General features: G+C 33.0%; 2 protein-coding genes across 3 annotated transcripts in view; one reads left to right on the top strand and one right to left on the bottom strand.

Annotated features, from left to right (window-relative positions):
• Positions 1 to 5,908, top strand: part of Trp1 (Translocation protein 1) — a 26,018-nt gene extending 20,110 nt beyond the window's left edge. For both annotated transcript variants that reach the window (XM_074179984.1, XM_074179985.1), the window contains exons 5-7: positions 2,689 to 2,875; positions 2,933 to 3,081; positions 5,373 to 5,908. In XM_074179984.1, the coding sequence (XP_074036085.1) occupies positions 2,689 to 2,875; positions 2,933 to 3,081; positions 5,373 to 5,508 (472 nt within the window). In that variant the 3' untranslated portion in view covers positions 5,509 to 5,908. The remainder of the gene's footprint in view (positions 1 to 2,688; positions 2,876 to 2,932; positions 3,082 to 5,372) is intronic.
• On the bottom strand, positions 5,907 to 19,434 carry LOC111513013 (tetratricopeptide repeat protein 36 homolog). The gene is made up of 4 exons (XM_074179986.1): positions 19,264 to 19,434; positions 15,867 to 16,055; positions 9,026 to 9,201; positions 5,907 to 6,073 (listed from the first exon to the last, which is right to left on the bottom strand). Exons 1-4 carry the CDS (start codon positions 19,364 to 19,366, stop codon positions 6,002 to 6,004), a joined length of 540 nt encoding a protein of 179 aa, XP_074036087.1. The 5' UTR covers positions 19,367 to 19,434; the 3' UTR covers positions 5,907 to 6,001.

The raw sequence follows: 19,434 nt of genomic DNA, 5'->3' as shown, positions 1-19,434 counted from the left end.
TATTTTCATACGTTCCAGTTTTCTTTGCACTTCCTAATTGTTCACTTTCAAGCTCTTCGGTCTGTAAGTCTTCCGTAAATATTTCTTCATCAAGTATATCTGCCGCTTCATTATCCTTTGGTGCGCCAACATTACCCTTAGGTTGACGTGACTTTGTGAATGGTAAAACAAAACATATGTACTCCGAGAGATAGTAAGGGCGTTTTACTGATGCTCCAGATACATGTATATATATATATATATATATATATATATATATATATACATGTATATATATATATATATATATATATATATATATATATATATATATATATATATATATGTATACATAAGGAAATGCAAATCATCCTAGCTTTTTGGACACTATTGAAAAAAAAATGCAATTTCTTATATTTTGGAAAGTAAATGCCATACCGCTTGCTGCGCTTGTAAGGTAAAACAAATTACTAAATTATTGTCTTTGTTTCCAGGTATTTCGCAACCGGATGCAATCTAAAGGCACTATCGTGTTATTTTTTGAGAGGTCATACTACCATTAGGGAAATAATTGCGAGAACTTCAGAAGTAATTTGGGAAGTTCTACAACCAACTTATCTTCCTAACCCTACCAAAGAAACATGGGTACAATCGGCTCAAAGATACTGGGAGTTATGGAACCTGCCAAATTGTGCTGGGAGTATAGATGGTAAACACATTAGGATCAAACGTCCACCAAAGTCAGGTTCCGAATTTATAAATTACAAAGGGTATTTTTCCATTGTTTTGATGGCTGTGTCAGATGCAGATGGATGTTTTTTGGCCATTGATGTAGGAGAGTATGGCCGAAACAGTGACGGGAGGGCATTAAAAGAAAGTAATTTTGGAAAGAAATTAGCCAACGGCACTTTAGACTTACCAGACCCATCTCCATTACCAGGACAAGACACAAATTTTCCATTTTATTTTGCTGCAGACGAAGCTTTTCCATTGATGTGTACTATGATGAAGCCCTACCCTAAAAGAGACTTAACAAATAGGAGAAGGGTGTTTAATGGAAGGTTATCAAGAGGTCGCAAATCAGTTGAGTGCGCGTTCGGAATGATGTCATCCAAGTTCAGAATTTTACACACAACAATTGGTCTTAATATAAATACAGTGGACAGTATTGTTAAAGCAGTATGCGTATTGCATAATTTTATTAAAAAAGAGGAAGGTGTATTTTCGCGCCCACGAGGAAAGAAAGGAAACGATGATGACATAGAAGTAGAAAATGAAGAACAGCGTGATCCAAGACTCTCAAATCAAAGAAGAGCTACCAATCCAGCAATTGCTACACGAACGAAACTCTGTGATTTTTTCTTCACAGTGGACGGCTCACTTGAAGGTCAAAAAAGATTTTGTGTATGAAGACAAAAGTATTAACACTTATAAACAATAGGCATGCGAGTACTGGAGAATCACAAAATAACCAATATATTTTTCAAAGAACCAAATTTTTTATTACTTACCTTCTTTCCCTATGTCTTTTGCAATTTTGGACCAAGCCCGCTCTTGCACATGGCTCATATGATAATCCTCCCGCGTATTATCATATAGACAGGGATATGCCTCTACAAGGGTTACAAAATGTATGTTGAATTCATGGTCATCTTGCATGTTTTTTCGTTTTCGTATAATTTTATTTTCATTCACAAATCCACGTCGTCACCAGTCGCTTGCCACTCGAAAATTAAGCTTGTCCGAGCTCAGTGGCACCAGACTGACATCACGCCACCTGCAAAATACCACTTCACCACTATTCCATTTTGATACGCGCGTCTTCATTTGTTTACATAGACTTTACCGATTCCACGTGCCACTTGGTCATCACGCCACCGCCACGGCACTTGCTGACCACTTCAGTGCGCGCCTTGCCTTAGAGTCTATTTGTGTACCCATACCACATACGAGTTCAGGCACTTCTTCCTACAGATTTTCTTCCACATATTGTATTCTGTCAATGACTTTAGCGCACATTGGTGCAAATCCCCCAATACAGGAGCTTATTCTTTTTACCGATGAAGCCATTTTCTCAAGAAATGCCCTAAGGAATTTCCTCAATAACTATGTTTGGGCTGAAGTAAATCCACACGAGGTGCTTGAAGATCGCTTTCAACATCAGTTCTCATTAAACATTTGTAGGTGACTTCCTTATTGAGCCAGTATTTCTGCCAGAAAGACAGACATACCTGCGAGGTATACCATAACTTTTTGGAACAAACGCTACCTCAGTTTCTGGAGGATGTACCATTGGTTACAAGAAATGCAATGTGGTTTATGCACGATGGTGCACCAGCACATTTTAGCATATTGGCTCGAGAGTTTTTAACAGTAACATACTGAGATCGCTGGACTGGTCGAAGTGGACCTCACTTATGGCCTGCTCGATTACCGGACTTGAACCCCCTGGATTATTTCCTATGGGGCCTCGTAAAATCATTAGTTTATACTACTCCAGTGGAAGATTTGAGAAATCGGATATGATATGAATTCATATGATCTACTTCTAATATTTCCATTGACGTTGCATCTGGATGATAAAATTTCCTGCATATAACATAACCTGTGGTCAAGATATGATGTTTTCATTTTCAATAGTTTTCACAGTATCTACAAAAAAATGCAAGTCAATAAAAAATAGTCTTTATACAAAATTTTTGTTTATAGGTTAGGGGTGTATTATCTGAGCGTGGCCGCAGCAGGATTTTTGGTATCAATTATAATTTTAGCGGTTATTCGGCTCATAATATTTTGTTTGATATGGATACTGACTATGGGTAAACATCACTTGTGGATCTTACCAAATTTGACAGAAGATGTTGGATTCTTTGCATCATTTTGGCCCCTTTATACAGTAAGTAATTGAAAGTTTGAAGTGATTACTGTTTTCTTATTCATTTCTTTTTTTTAGTACCAGTATAAAGGTGACAAAACCAGTAAAAAGGGGAAGAAGAAAAAGAAAGATAAGGATTCTGATGCAGAAGAAGAAGGTGAAGAACTTAAAGACAGATCTGACAAAGAGTCTGTACCTTCCAATTCAGGAGTTGTTGAAGTTGACGAGTAAGAATTTGTCTTATAAACTTAATATTATTATTTCTAAAATTGGATTCAATTTACTTTAATCAATTTATTGCAACATTCAAAAATATATCATCGACTTCATGTTGACGCACTGACGAGTGGCCAAATAGCCCGAAACCGTACTGCTAGTGTCTTCCAAGAATTAAAAATCAATTTCGGCAGTTGTATTGCCAACAGTATATGCAGAAATTACTTCTGTGAAGAATCCTACACTGACACCTCTCTGATATAATCCTACGCCCTCCGTGGTATTAGCTACGGTGTCAGTCCATATGCCTACTTTGTTGGTAAGGACTTAACGAATTGTTCTTTTGAATAATTTATTATTATAAAAAGATTTAGTTCCCAAGAAACATACATGCGTGGAAAAAACAGTTATTCAAATCATTACTAAGTACAAACAAAACAAAAAAAGGCAATACTGATGATCATTAAAAAACATCTTACACATAAATATGCACATCAGAGTTTTGAACTACAAATACTTCATTTTTATTCCTTTTAGATTGCCTGAATATTTTGTTGAATGGTTGTGTGTTGATCACGATCAATTTTGAAAGTAAGATTTGAAGTTGTTATATATGAATAATTCTTGTATAGATTCCCTGAATAAATCATTCAGGTTCCTTAGGAAAAACTAAATGTTTATCTAAGAAAAAAAAATGTTTGAAGCTCATTCATGGTCAAATTTATGAAGGTACATAATTTCAATTTATGTAAGGATGATAAATCTAATAGTTTTCTTGTTTTATACAAGTTTATTGTAGGCTTCTTGAAGTTCAGCTTGAATATATACATTTTATAATTTATTTTGAAGTTTAATCAGTTGATTTCAGTAAGTTATTTGTTGTTATTACCAATATTGGATATTGAACTTTTGAATAAACTAACTAAAAAAATTCCTATTATGGAAGCTGTTTTCATTCTTTTTGTTTGGATGTGTTTTGACCATGATGAATTTTCATAAAGAATGAGGCCAAAAAATTTCTTACTAAGAGAGTATTTTATATTTTCATTATGTATTGTTTGAATCAATTGTCACAATTTTTTTTGAGATGAATGTATATGAAGAGTTCTGAAAATTTACTGACAGTATATGACTGTGAAGTGACATTTTATGAATTTGAAGATCTTTCTTGTAGGCTATTTCCATTGTAAATTGAAGTGGTGTCATCAGCAACATTTGTTTTTAATAGAATATACTAATGGGGGTATGTGAATCACAATTGAAAATTATCCTGAGAACTCTATATTCTTTATTCCATATTCCAGGCTTTCAGATTATAGTCACTAAGAAAGTGAAATTAAATGTAGCAAATCAAATGATCACTTCAAAAAAAATTTAGTTGAATATCCTAAGTTGAAATACACTCATAAATTCGTTTCTTCTTTTTATATTTACGTTCATTTTTTCTTGTGAGTTTCAATCATGAAATGTTATCGTTACGTGTTAACAAGTTTAGTTATGTATATTGGGGTTTCTATATTAATGAATAAATTTCTTTTAGTTTCTTTATAAATAATGCTGTTATTGACGGTATTTGCTGGTTGATAAAATTATTTAATCTTATAAGTTCCAACAAACTTCCATTGTCTAAAAAGGCGTTTCCAGATTTGAAATATATGGAAGAACAAATAAAATGACATCGGATATTGACTGTCATCACCCAAAGAATATTGTGGATACTAACAATTGAAATGTCGTGAAGTATTTTTCCTTTTGCATATTTTTCCTAATTGCTTATTCATTTTGGAATATTTTTTTGATTTGACTGACCGACTCATCCGGCAATTTTTAGTATATTAGATTATTTTTAACGAAAGAAAGTTGTTTGGCTTTTTACTACTCCAAAAAACTTTCTTTCCCAAAAATTAATCACTTCTAACAATATAATCCCTTCAATTCATTATGTTTAACATTTCATCATTTTCATTATATTTGTTTCATTGATTTCAAATCTGTTAACACTTTCATGGCAATGAAATTCGAACTAACATTCACCACGAAACATGTCAACTACTGTCAAATCAACAAATAATTTATCAATAACAAAACATCTTATAGGAAATGCTTGGCTAATCTGGACACATTTGAATACAAATTATTATTCCTCTCGGTTAGATGAATATTTTATCTGTAAAGCATAAGTTTATTTGTGTTTTGGACTAAAAACTTGAATACTGAATCAATTAAATAAAGAATGGATTCATTAATTGTTTTGTTCCATAATTCCTTCACTACTTTATTTTCTAAAATCTCACTTTTTCAGAACTGCTGCTGGTACAGTAAATGATCAAAATCCAGTAGATAATTTGAATGCATCGGAGAGCGAAAGCGAATCCAGTCAGAGGTCAAGTACAGGAAAAGATTTCGAAATGGTAGACCAAGAAGATTTGGAATCTTAAGGTCATCTCTCGATGAATCAGAGTATAGTTTGAATTTTCTTAACTTTGCACATTTAAATTATGGTAAGGAGTACCTTCCTGAATAGTTGTGCTACATTAAAATAGTTGTCCATTTATTTTCACAAAAATGGGTCTCTATAAAAGTGGTGATCTTCCCTTCTTAGTATAATTTATATTTATTTTTTACAGTGTGGTTTTTTGTAAATAGTTTGAATAAACAATAGAGAGGTATTGTAGTTTTAGAATCATTTAATATTGGGCTTAGGAATGCATTTTATTTTTCTTGAATATCTTTAAGTTTTGTTTGTTCAATACCTCACAAATGAGATTAGGGTCACTGGATTTTATCATATTTATATATCTTTTTTCTGATTGGTGCTAATAAAATATTTCAAATGTTTGCTATGAAGTCATTTATTATCAATTGTTGCATTTAATAATTGTATTATTCCCACATGATATATTCTACATAATAAATATATTGTACATATTACTAGTTCCATGTGCCCATCACTTGCCTTAACATTTGGTTGCACAGTGCTGCATACGGATTCAGTTCGATGAGCTGAAAAGTAAGATAGTATAATGGATTTTCAATACGCAAAAAAAATATATTACAAAAAATTATGTGTGTCTACTCACTAACATAAAACAAATACAGATTAAAGTAATATAAAAGTGAGTATAAATATAGTTTATAAAGTGGTTGTTTGTTAGGGCATTTCATTTTCAGGCATTTTTTTTTCCTACCTAAAAATGTGATACTGTTAAGAAACAGAAAAATCTTTCCATTGGAAAAAAGTGATTGGATTTCTTGTTCATCAAAAAGTTCGATTTTCTATTTGAATAATATCAAATTTTTTTGTTTCAACTCGATTTTTGTGTAATATTTTTTTATAAAAGAGTGAGTAAAGCATTAAATTTGCTACAAAAAAAATCCTTTGTGTTGAAGCTGTACTACTCATAGTTTATGAAATGAATTTTAATAAAATACATATTTAATACTGAATAATTTTGAATTATTCTCACATAGAAAATAAACCAACAATAAACTTTATGAGGGTTTTGAATCAGTAATTTTGAAAAGTACTAATTCATTTACAGTAATTTGATATTACTTGTAGCCAATAATTTCTATGGAGTCATATCTCATATGAAAAGAAAATGCTTTTGTCACATATTTATGTAAATGTTTTTCCAGTTCCATAAATATAAAAGAATTATTTGCAAGAAAACATTGTATGGTTTTGCATAAAAAAACCTCGATTTTTGAGAGAGGTTTTTGGCTTTCTGCTTCTCCATCTTTGTACAATAAATGTGGGGAAACTTTCGGAGGAAGAAAGAAAGCAGCCAAGTGCATTGAAGTTACTTTCAGATAAAAACCGGAATTGCTGTCATATTCATAGCTATACTCAAACTGAGTATCCCTATGAGGATGAAATGTACAGAACACGGTGCGAAACCTGAAAAAACAGCTCACCATATATCACCATACTATTTTGATCATTCCCATGTTGATTTCAATTTAAGAGCCACAGGTAGACAGCTCTTTCAGCCTATTGGGCATCGTCAGTACCGGGCAGGCGATCCTCGATTGAAGATAATATGTGAATAACCAAGAAAAGTACTTGATAAAAATAACTGCGTAAACGCAAGCGAGACATAAGTGGAACCACCTATTGCTGTGACACCCAAGTCAACTTGCCAAGTTTTTATGTCAGTGTTGGTGGTTTGACCAATCGACCGACAACTGTGGTAGCAGAAATTTGGGAAGCTAACCTGAAATCAAACCATAGACACATGTTTCGGGCTTTCATCAATCAGTATGGTGCAGCCAAGTGTAAGGATGGGCAACACTTGGTTACCAGAAAAAAGAAATACAAATGTACATAGCCACCAGCAGGAGCCAACCGCACATTTGTTTGGGCCAAAAGCCCGAAACACGTGTGTATGGTTTGCCATTTTCTTGAGTGCTATGTCCGATTATTAACTTCTGTTTCTATATCAATACACTCGATAACTTTCATGTTTGTATAATTTCCTGGACCCGGATGTCGCGCAGGTAGCTACAGCTGCCTCCGTGGTGATTTTGATAGTTTTCTTGTAAGCCCAAGATATATATATATATATATATATATATATATATATATATATGTATATATATATATATATATATATATATGTATATATATATATATATATATATATATATATATATATATATATATATATATGTATATATATATATATATATATATATATATATATATATATATATATATATACATATATATATATATATATATATATATATATATATATATATATATATATATATATATATATATATATATATATATATATATATATATATGTATATATATATATATATATATATATATATATGTATATATATATATATATATATATATATATATATATATATATATATATATATATATATATATATATATGTATATATATATATATATATATATATATATATATATATATATATATATATATATATATATATATATATATATATATATGTATATATATATATATATATATATATATATATATATATATATATATATATATATATATATATATATATATATATATATATTTGATTATCTGCGATCGCTTTCGACAGCTGGTCGTGCTGTCATCTTCTAGGCACTCTTCTATCTGACAGATAGAAGAATAGAAGAAGAGTCAGACAGATAGCAGAAGAGTGCCTAGAAGATGGCAGCACGACCAGCTGTCGAAAGCGCTCGCAGATAATCAAATAGAAGTCATAGAGCTTCAAATCCTTTTTGTAACTTACATTAATAGTAAAATACTGAAAATAAAGGAAAAATTAGTTGCATCATCCAAAAAAAAATTATATATATACATACATATACTCAATGTGTTTGTAGAATATATGATTAAATTTTTGTATGCAGTTTTCATGAAATCACAAGTGGTTTGGAATGTAAATATACGTGTTTTCAATCGAGGAATAGTCCACCAGGTTATGAGAACTGAAAGAAATTTCTTTCCAAAATATTGACCATTTCAAAAAAGACAGGTGTATTGAAAAATGCAATCATTTATATTTATTTATGGGCAAAATTTATAAATACGATAATTTACTGACTGATTATATGGTGAGGGAAAGTTATTTTCGATAGAATATATAATTTATATTACACTGCAGCTTTCCGAGCTGAACTTTTCAGATGGCTCTTTGGTATCAAGATTTCGGATTTATTCATTTTTTAGATTGTGAAAGGTTCAAATGCCAAAAATATAATAAGTGGCCTCCGTGGATGCCATCCCTCATTACCAACCCGTCTCCGCTACACAACATCCGTTACAACACTGACTTGTACATTGATGGGTTCCCTTTAATACCAATTGCTTTCGGTTTAATGTTTATCAAGTTTGAAAAATATTCCAAAATTCAACAAAAGGAGGCAATATTTTGAGTCTACTTTCTGTAAACAATTTTGTGCCAATGACTTGCCTGTTTCTTTGCAAAATCATTTCCCATTTTAGCAGCATTTTCGAAATCTTCTCTGGCCATTTCCATATTTTCAGCTTTCCTATGAAGAATGCCCCTTTGGCAATATGCTAAGCAGAGTGTCCTTTTATATTTATCCGTGCTTAAATTTATTGCTTTTGTCGCATCATTTAAAGCATCTTAAAAAAAGAAAAACATTTTTAGTAGTAAATAATTTTCTTAAGAAACAATAATTCAGAACTATAATATAACTATACTAAAACCAATAATGATTGAGAGTAGAAGTAAGCCCAGTTGACAGCAAATCGGGGGCGTGCTTATTAATTTTTGAGAGGGTTGAGAATGAAAGAAAAATTCTTAGTACAATTAGTTAAAATATTCATACACATTTTTTATTTATTTCATTAAAACTTTGCAATATCGTAATTTACCTAATCGTTGTAGTCATTAGGTGGGCCTTATGAAAACTGTGTAATAATCGTTGTAATTATAGTAGGTACCAAATAAATTAACAATATTATATATATATATATATATATATATATATATATATATATATATAACTTTTTTTCACTATTGGGTTGCAACAATTGATAAGTGAACTCTTTATAACTATTCTCAAGCTTTCGAGTAACTTAAACTCATCGTCAGGGGTACTAGAAAATACAAATTACAAATTTTTGATGATAGAATATAATGTAAATGTACAAATTTTCGTCTAATCTTCAACCTCAGATTCGTCACTGTTGCTACCGCTATCATCAAAGTAATTATGATTGGTTCAATATTGTGTTCAATACGGTTGTCTACGTTCCACATTTTTTGCTCCTCTTTTAAAACATGCTGCATGCATTTCTTCCAGTCTTCTGCAGAAACAGTTCGAATAGCTTCTTGTAGGTGATGTTGCACGTAATTTAAATGTTCTGTTTTCTCGTGCCACATATCCTTTTACTTGCGCCCAGATTAATTCTATTGGGTTTAATTCGCAGTGGTATGGTGGTAACCTTAAAACTGTAATTCCACGACTTAACGCCATTTCATCCACTGCGAATTTTTTATATTTGTCTGTGTGTAATTTTGTTAGCTGAAGTAGTTCTGCCTTTAAACCTATCTTTGTTATATTGGATGTTCTTATTAATTAACCATTCTTGAATTGCTGCTTTTTTCCATGATTGTTTCGGTAATGGTTCTAAATGTCGACTATGGTATGGGGCATTGTCCATGACGATGACAGACCCAGGTTCCACAAGTTGAATGATGCCTTCAAACCATTTTTCAAACACCTCCGCATTCATCTCTTCATGATAGTCGCCTGTTTTCTTAGATTTAAATATTAATTCACCATTTGGTAAAAATCCACTGTCGCTTCCTATATGCGAAACTATCAGACGAATACCTTTTCCAGATGGCTGTTTTAACCCAACTGACAAACCTTCAATAAAGGCTTGTCGTGCACTTGTTATATTACCATCCTGCCATACTTTTTTGACCGTATGTCCTTGGTAAACCCATGTCTCGTCCATGAAGTACATTTTTTTTTGGAGCTTCCGAAATTCGTCAATTTTTCTTAGATAGTTTCTTCTCCATGCTATTATTTCTTGACGTTCAATGAGAATGCTTTTCCTGTCAACTTTTCCGTAGGTAAATTTCATTTCGTGTACAAGTTTCCTAAAAGTTTCTTTACCCATTTTTGGGACCAATTCATGATCGCTAAGTGCCTCCAGAACTGTTTGTAGTGTGGGCAGCTCATTTCTGAAAAAGAAACTGTGAATAGTTCTGCGTATACTGGTTTTGGCTTCTTCGTCAACTGTGATTTTTTTTCGTCCGCTACTAGTTTTTGGCGTTTGTACGTCCCCATGAATTTCTGCTTCTCTTAGTATTTTGTAAATCGATGATGGTACACCGGTATAATCAGAGCACATATCAACTAATTTATCTTTTGTAATTGTGGAACTTAATGATGTAGAAATGCCCGGTTGGTTATTCGGAGGTACACACGTAGAATTACAGCACATATGCACAAAGTCATCTTTTGGTGGCTGATGATCTCTTTCAAGACAGTGAAATACTCGCAGTACAATTTGTTTTTCTCTTACTGACCGAGACTCCGACCGTTTTACCTTTTTCGACGTGGAAGGCCCGACCATGTCTCCCATTTTTTGAGTAGTTTGAGAACGGTGTAGAAATATAATTATGTAACGCTTAAACCAGGGGTTCCCAAAGTGTGCGCCGCGGCGCCCTGGTGCGCCGTAGAAAGTAAATAAGGGCACCGTAAGTCGATCCTATAATTATTGGACACCACAAAATTAGCGGATACCCTTTTTGAGTGTTCGCATCAGAAACGAACATATCGTCGTAGAAATCTTTTTTGCAGTCGCGTCGTTCGCTTGCCAAAAAGTACCTACGCGCTTCAACACCGTTGATACTCTACCCCTCCCACGTCTTGACCCGCCCGCGCTCGCATCGTAATGCCCGTTTATTTACCTATAGTCCTATAGTGTGCCCAACGACGGACGTTTTGTTTGTTGTTGTTTTGTTTCGCTTTATTTTTCTTCAAATACCTCACACAAAATGAAGAGATTTTTATTAAATAAACAAGCCGGTAGTACAAATGATAGTGATAAAGCATCTACTAGTGGCGGCGGGGAAGCAAAGATGGCAGAAATTCCAAGTAAGTTGAAGCGACATCTCGAGACAATTAATCCAACTATGACTGATAAATCGCTGATAAATCACCGGAAATTAAAAAATTTAAATAGAACGAAAAACGTATTCACGCAGCAGGCCTCAGTACCTAAAAACGCACTATTAACATCATTCAAGGTGGCATACAGGGTGGTAAAACGCAAAAAGCCTCATACTATTGCAGAAGAGCTTATTCTACCGGCTCCTCTCGACATGGTGAATATTATGGTGGGAGAGTCAGTTGAAAAATTAATTTCCAAGATACCCTTATCAAACAATACTATCAGTCGAAGAATCCATGACATTGCTGAGGATCTCAGTTACCAATTAATAGAAAAAATTAAAAGTAAGGATTTTGGTTTGCAACTTGACGAGGCTACTGACAGTAACGATGATGCACATCTTATTTGCTACGTACGCTTTCTGGCTGACAATACTATTATCGAAGATCTTTTATTCTGCAAAAACATCACCGGTAGTGCGAAAGCCCAAGACTTGTTTGACATTTTAGACAAGTTTATTACAGAAAATGGTTTGAATTGGGGAAAGTGTATCGGTGTATGTACTGATGGTGTTCGATCCATGTATGGCAAATATGGGGGAGTTCAAGCGCTCATTCGTAAAAAACGCCGAATGCGATGCATCATTCATAGGGAAGCTCTTGCTTTCAAATCAATGAGCTCTGAACTGAACCAAGTACTGGAATGTGTAATTAGTGCGGTAAACTACATAAAAACTAGGCCTCTAAAGGCCAGACTTTTTAAAAAACTATGCACAGATATGGGAGTTGAACATACAGCCCTGCTGTATTACTGTAATTCACGATGGCTTTCACGTGGAAATGTTTTATTTCGTGTGTTCGAATTACGCGATGAAATTCGCACTTTTTCATAGCAAGAACGTCAAGAAAATGCCAAATATTTCACTGAACCTGATTTTATGCTAGAACTAGCATATTTATGCGATGTATTTGAGAAATTAAACAATTTGAATTTGTCTTTGCAAGGTAACAACACGCACATTTTGAAACTTTCGGAGAGGATTGCGGCGTTTAGAAAGAAACTGCATTTGTGGATAAAAAAGTTGAATGAAGGTGGCGGTCAAATTACTTCCCGCAATTTTATAAATATGCGGCATCAAATGAACTGGTTGTCTCACAAGACCTGATCGTCCTTTTCACGGAACACCTAGCAAAGCTCACCGAATGGTTTTCAAAGTACTTTGCAGATGATGATGTTGAAAAAATTGCGTGGATCCAAGATCCTTTCCATGCCCAAAGTGCATGCACAAGATGAAGAGGGTCTCATTGAACTCTCTTGCGACAGCAGCTTCAAAACTAGATTCGCGAGTGTCGATTTGGTCGAGTTTTGGTTATCGATTCAAAATGAATATCCAAATTTAACTTCCAAAACATTAAAAATTTTCATTCCGTTTCACTTCTTCGATATATTTAATGCCAAACCTAAATTAGAGAAAGGAAAGAGATCTGGTATCTATCGAATAGAATGTGGTGAATGCCCTGCCATATATACAGGCCAAACTGGGAGAAATTTTGATACAAGGTACCACGAACATGTCATTTCGGATAAAAAATCATTAATGTACGAACATCTTCAAAATTCGAAACATAAAATAGATAAAGATAATTTAAAGATCCTACATACATGCGAAAAAGGGAAAATGATGAATCTGTTGGAATCTATGGAAATAAACAGGTCAAAGAAAGATCCCAATTCTATTGTCCTCAACGAACAACTTGAATTAAACAATAGTCCTCTCCTGAACCTATAGTCCAGATCCCAAAACCTACATTATATTGAAAGCTTTGTTATGTTCATGGATTTTACAGGTATATGAAACGCAGGTACCGGATATCAGGTATATCAGGTATATCAAATCATTTATGCTAGAATAATATAGGTATAAATTACTCGGATTTAAATGTAATCAGTTAGTTTTGAAAATGGTATAATAGCCGAAACCGGTCAACAATAAAGAAATATAGTGGAAAATAGACAAAAGTGTGTTTTTGTAGTGTATCCTCAGTTCATTCCGTTTGCAACATCATATCTATGTGAAGCTGGGTTTTCAGCTGTAGCTGTGATAAAGAAGAAATATCGCTCAAGGATCAATGTGGAGCAAGAAATGAGAGTAGCAGTGTCAAATCTTATTCCCCGCTTTGAAAAACTGTGCGAAGAGCACCAAGCTCATCCTTCACATTGAATTGACTGAGTAAATATCATATTTAATTTTTGTTTTTCTTCAGTCGTTTTCTCTTCTTTGTCGTTTCTTCAATTGTTGTTTTCAGTTTAAATTCTTTTATAATAAAAAAGTCAATTTTATAGTGGTGTTTTAATTTCGTTTCAATTAACTAACCTAACTACTATTATTGTAGGTACCTATTTCTTTCGACTGTATTCTTCAAATAGTTAGCTGGGACAGGGCGCCGTGAAAAAATATTAAACATGTAACTGCGCCGCAGGCTACAAAAGATTGGGAACCCCTGGCTTAAACACTTATTAGCACTATTATTTTCACCAATTGTTATCACAACACGTCGATTGCTGACTAACTTAACTGTGAAACGTACAATTCACGCTGTATAATTCACAAACCAATGATACGCTCATGGCTGCAGGTACATTAGTGAGAACTGCAACGATGAGATGGAAGTTACGGTAAAGTGACAAAGACAGAAATATCGTTGCGAACAGCCACTAGTTGTAATAAATATCTAACACTATACAGAAAATAATGAATTTTAACTGATCAGTAATCAGGAAATGTATAAGTATTACTCATTACTGATTTTTGTCATAAATAATACCTTTTAATCGTACTAGTATTGTGTATTATCTATAATTTGCCACAACCTACAACTCCACTGCTTACTATATTTTGATTCTGCTATAAACTGGTAACGTAAAATTTAGATATGACAACGCGCTTTACTCTCAATCATTATTGGTTTTACTATAAGTATGAACAAAGCAAAAATTATATCAGAACTGTTATATAAAAAGTTAATGTACTAATATAATATGTTGTGATCTATTTTTTTTATAAATTATTATTTATTTATTTTTTTAATTATTTTTATAGGGGATTAACGCCATTACAATGTAAAAATTTCACAGAAAATAAGTAACAATCTAAAAATATAAATATTGAAATAGGACGCTACGGAATGTTTCTGCAGCAAACAACTAAATACAGCATAAGATACTTTAGGATATATAATTAAAATTAAAACTTGTTACTACCTTATATAAACAACTGTCGACTTAAATTATTCGATGATTGTTTGAAACAACTATAAGAGACACCAAAAATACTGATGTTTTAGGGTTAAGGTGCTTTAGGGTTCTTTCCAAGGTGAACCACCTGAACTTTCCTGGTGTCCTTCTCATCTTTATTTTTTTCACTTATTTCTCTGAATGATGAATCTTTAACATTGTAGATCATGATGTTGTTTGACCTCAATTGTCGCTCATTCAATTCTTCAAACATATATTTAAATGGGATATTTAATGATCCTTGATTTTTTAGTGATTAAACATCCGATTTCCGTGCCTTTATACGATTGTCTTTGTCTATTATCAAAGACTCATATGCAATCTTTAGCTGTTTAACTTCAAATTGCAATTCTTTCTTCATCTTTTTCAGTACAGGTATTTGTAATGAACCATTTTCGCAATCATCACAAAAAACCTTGAGCTTTCTGTCACCAGCAAGTTGCAGATATTTCACCTCTGTAGAAGTTACATTGCACATATAAGATTAAGCAGCCATCGCACCCGAATACATTTTTATCATCGAATGCATCTTTCTTACACTTTTAATACTTGCTCATTCTAAAAGCTGATTATCATTATTATTGTTGATTTTCTCTAAATCTATTTCATGAGTAATTCTATATAATAACTTTCAAAATCTGCCATGATACCTTAAAGCAAATGGATTTTGACCTTATAGTTGGCCCTTATTTTTAATTAGATAAAAAAAAACAAATTTTGAGTATCTTTGAACGAGTTATTGTGAAAATTCAACAAAATCTTCATTTATATATAAGTATTTCAAAAAGTATTAGACAATATTTATTGATTGATATTATTGAAGGTTAAAGAAGCATTATTTTTTTCCAATGATATATGCTTACCTTCAAATTTTCGTAAATATTGGTAGATGTTGGCTCTATTATTGAACAGAGATGGCCTATAAGGTGTGATCTGAATAGCCTTATTAATGAGGTTTAGTGCTTCAGTCAATTTACCATTTTCTGCTAGCTGAATTGCCTGAATTTCCAATTTTTTGGATTCTTCTACTTCAGAGGTTGAATCTTCTTTATCTGAACAAAAAAGTAATATATGAAATTACTTCTTAGGCTGCTAAATAAAAATTGTATAGTAAAATCTTGTGTAATATGAGGAATTAAATAATAGAATAAAAATTGGAAATAATTTTAAGATCTATTGTAAACTGTAAGGGTTTATTGTGGCTCACTCCTATTGACACTCGACTAAATAATCTCAGCTTCTTAACGAAGCCGATTAGTTTGTATGGTGAGTGGTATTTCAGGTCAGATGGTAAGAGTACAGCTTTGCCGAACTCTAAAAACCTGATTCGGTCTCCAACGGGACAGGCACAAAAAACTGTAATATAATGAAAGTGCAACTATGAAAGTTAACTTGAAAAAGTAAAACATTCAAATTTTAAAAAGGCTACATCTCACCTACAGCCATGAAATCGTTAGTTGTTTGTATTCTCTCAAGTTTTAGCTTCTTCATAAAACAGAGATATATTCATTGTATCAAACCAAACAACCTCTTAAAATTTTACATATGCCTCATGCTTCAATGATGTTTATATTTTTTAAGCATTGATTATTAGTATTTCAAATGATAACAGGAAACCTTTACGTTAGGATGTGGCTTCATTAAAAAAGTATCATCCTGACATCTTAGATGTTGTGCAGCTTAGTGGATATACAGAGTGTGCCAGTGAACAGAAAGCAAGGCCATTTCTCATGAATAGCTTGAAAAAATATCGCTGAAACTCGCTGCTTTTTATTAGGAGCGAGAAATATTTTACGCCTATTATTAACATTGTCATTTCCACTCCTTATTCCGGCGTGGTGAGATCGAACCCTCAAGTCTTAAATAGCATAAGGAGTCAAAGGATACCTCTTTGGAATGATTATCTATTTCTATTTTCATCGCTTTCACTTTTGAAATTTGATGCAGTGGTTTTACAGAAAAAAACATAAAAAAATACGTTCGTTTCGAAAGCGTCTTTTCATTTAAAATAACTGATTTTTCAGTGGTCATCTAGTACGATTTTATTTTAAGAATCCCTCTAGAATTCGATGCTGGTATTTTCTTTGAAAGTATTCAAAAAAATAACCCTATTTCTGCTTATTTTGCTCAGATCAGTTTATTCAACTACACATAATTGAGTTTAATGAAAATGGTAGGTGCGTTACAGTTTTCAATTACTAAGATCCGAATAACTATCTTAACCAAAAGTTCATGATTGAACTCATAGCCAAATTCACAAGAGACAGAATTCGTGGCAAGTCGCATGCAAAAGCCATTCTACTGATCCAACCAGTATCTCAAAATGATTTAAGTCAACGGATTATTGATAACTGCCGCAACATCACATACATCTATAATCCTTCAAATCATCCGAGAGCGCTTTAAACAACACTTATATCACTATATGGAAGCCATACACCATAGACCATTATTAATAGTGGTCTATGATGATTTGAAAATGCCTTTTTTCGATATCGGCTGCATCAAATTCTAAAAAATGAAAAGTGTAAAAAAGAGAAATCGATGACCTTTCAATTTAGGTATAGCTTGACCCCTAATTCCATTTAAGATTCGAAGATTTGCTTTCACCCCGCCGAGGGGATGAAAGGGATGAGATTGATAGATGATAGGTGCAAAAAGTTTATCCATCAACATAAAAATCGACAGGACTATCGATTCTTATCCCGCTGGCCCATCCTGAAAGTCAAACATTGGTAAGTATAACTCAGATGATTCATTGCATCAAAATATATTGATCAAAAGAATTTGTAGTATTTATATTTTGTGTAATATACTATAGACATTGGCTTTTTTTGAACAAACAAAAACACTATTTCAGAATCATTTTAGAAATTACTGAATCTCAATATTTCATTGCATGTGATGAATAATTAATTAATTAATTAAAATAAAATTATCATAATGCTGGCTTCAGTCTTTTAAAAGTTTCGAAACAATTCACTAATATTATTAAAACACACTGTTTTTTAAGGACAAAACACAAGCACTACAGGAAAATCCTTAAGGCGCTCAAAGAGCGGTGCCTGGTGCGAAAGTAGCGATTCACATTGAATTTGAATCGCTGGAGATTGAATCCATTTGGAAAAACTTTAACAGGAAGTTTATTCCACATGAACTCCAAAGAGTTATTAAACAGTGAAGTTCGAGGTGTACTGAGTTGAACCTCAAAACGATGAGCAGCCACAGTCCATCGCATATTTCTATGTTCCGCTCTTAGTGGAATCAAATGTGTCAAGTCACTTGAACATTTCCCATGAAGGGTTTTATAGAAAAGAAACAAATCCCCAACCTGTCTTCGATGTTCCAGACTATCGAGGTTGCAAGTGATGTTCGCGTCACCAATCAGGCGGATGGCTCTTTTCTGGATGGAATCCAGCAGATTCGGGGTATGCTTAGAGGCGGAGCTCCATACATGAGAACAATACTCCAAATAAGGTCTGATCTGAGCTTTATAACGCCAAACACAATGATGTCAAACTACTTTCTGAATACACACACTTGCATGTTCACATCTCAGTACTCTGGATATTTCAAATGGCATCCAGTGGCCAAAATTGGGTAGTGGTATCTCATTTTAAAACAACTGATGATTTTTGTGTTATTCACTGCATTTTTATAAACCCTACTGAGAAGTTTTTTAGTAATAGACAGTAATATAAAGATTGGACGAGATATACCAACCAGTATGAAGTGCGTAATTTTAGGGTGACTGTCACCTTGGGTTGGAAGATGTAAATGAGAAGGCATACATACATACCAGAGCAAAGTGTTTCCCACTTCATTCAAGCAGTTTCTGATAAATATTACTGGAGTTCTATCCCAATACCAAACCGTTATCTTTAACAACTCGACACGTGTTTCAATCACACACCAAAGGTCCCAAACAATGCAACACAAGTTTCTATTGAGGGATGTTTCGTTGGGCTACCCTATATATTATTTATGTAATATAAAAATACGTTTTGTAAGAATTTGACCATTATCCCTCCCCCGCGAAAAAGACGATGTTTTTCCGGCAAATGGAAAAACAGGTTGTTTTTTTTTGTTTTCCACTTGAAATTCAGGAACCTGTATTTTTTCTACGCTTCATACAAAATGAGGTTAAGACCAACTCAATTATTTGTATTTACTTCTTTATACTCTATATTTTATGGTCCAGTCTCGATATCATACTATTAATTACCTATTAAGAACCAATATTGAGAATGATTATCTTACCTTCAAGTTTCTCTGGTGGATAAGAGATGTTATCTTCAGGTGGTAGATGGGGATTGAAAATACAGTTCAAAATTGTATTGTCATGTTCACTCAACTTCGACATGTTTACTATAGATACCTACGTTATAGAAAATAAAAACTGAAACGTGTAAGAGTACAGAATTCAATGAG

This window comes from Leptinotarsa decemlineata, unplaced genomic scaffold (assembly GCF_025532065.1).
Source record: "Leptinotarsa decemlineata unplaced genomic scaffold, Ldec_3_MD MMD2_tig00026282_RagTag_RagTag, whole genome shotgun sequence".
NCBI lineage: Eukaryota > Metazoa > Arthropoda > Insecta > Coleoptera > Chrysomelidae > Leptinotarsa > Leptinotarsa decemlineata.
The sequence above is the reverse complement of the archived record's forward strand: the minus strand, read 5'-3'. Positions and strand labels throughout refer to the sequence as shown.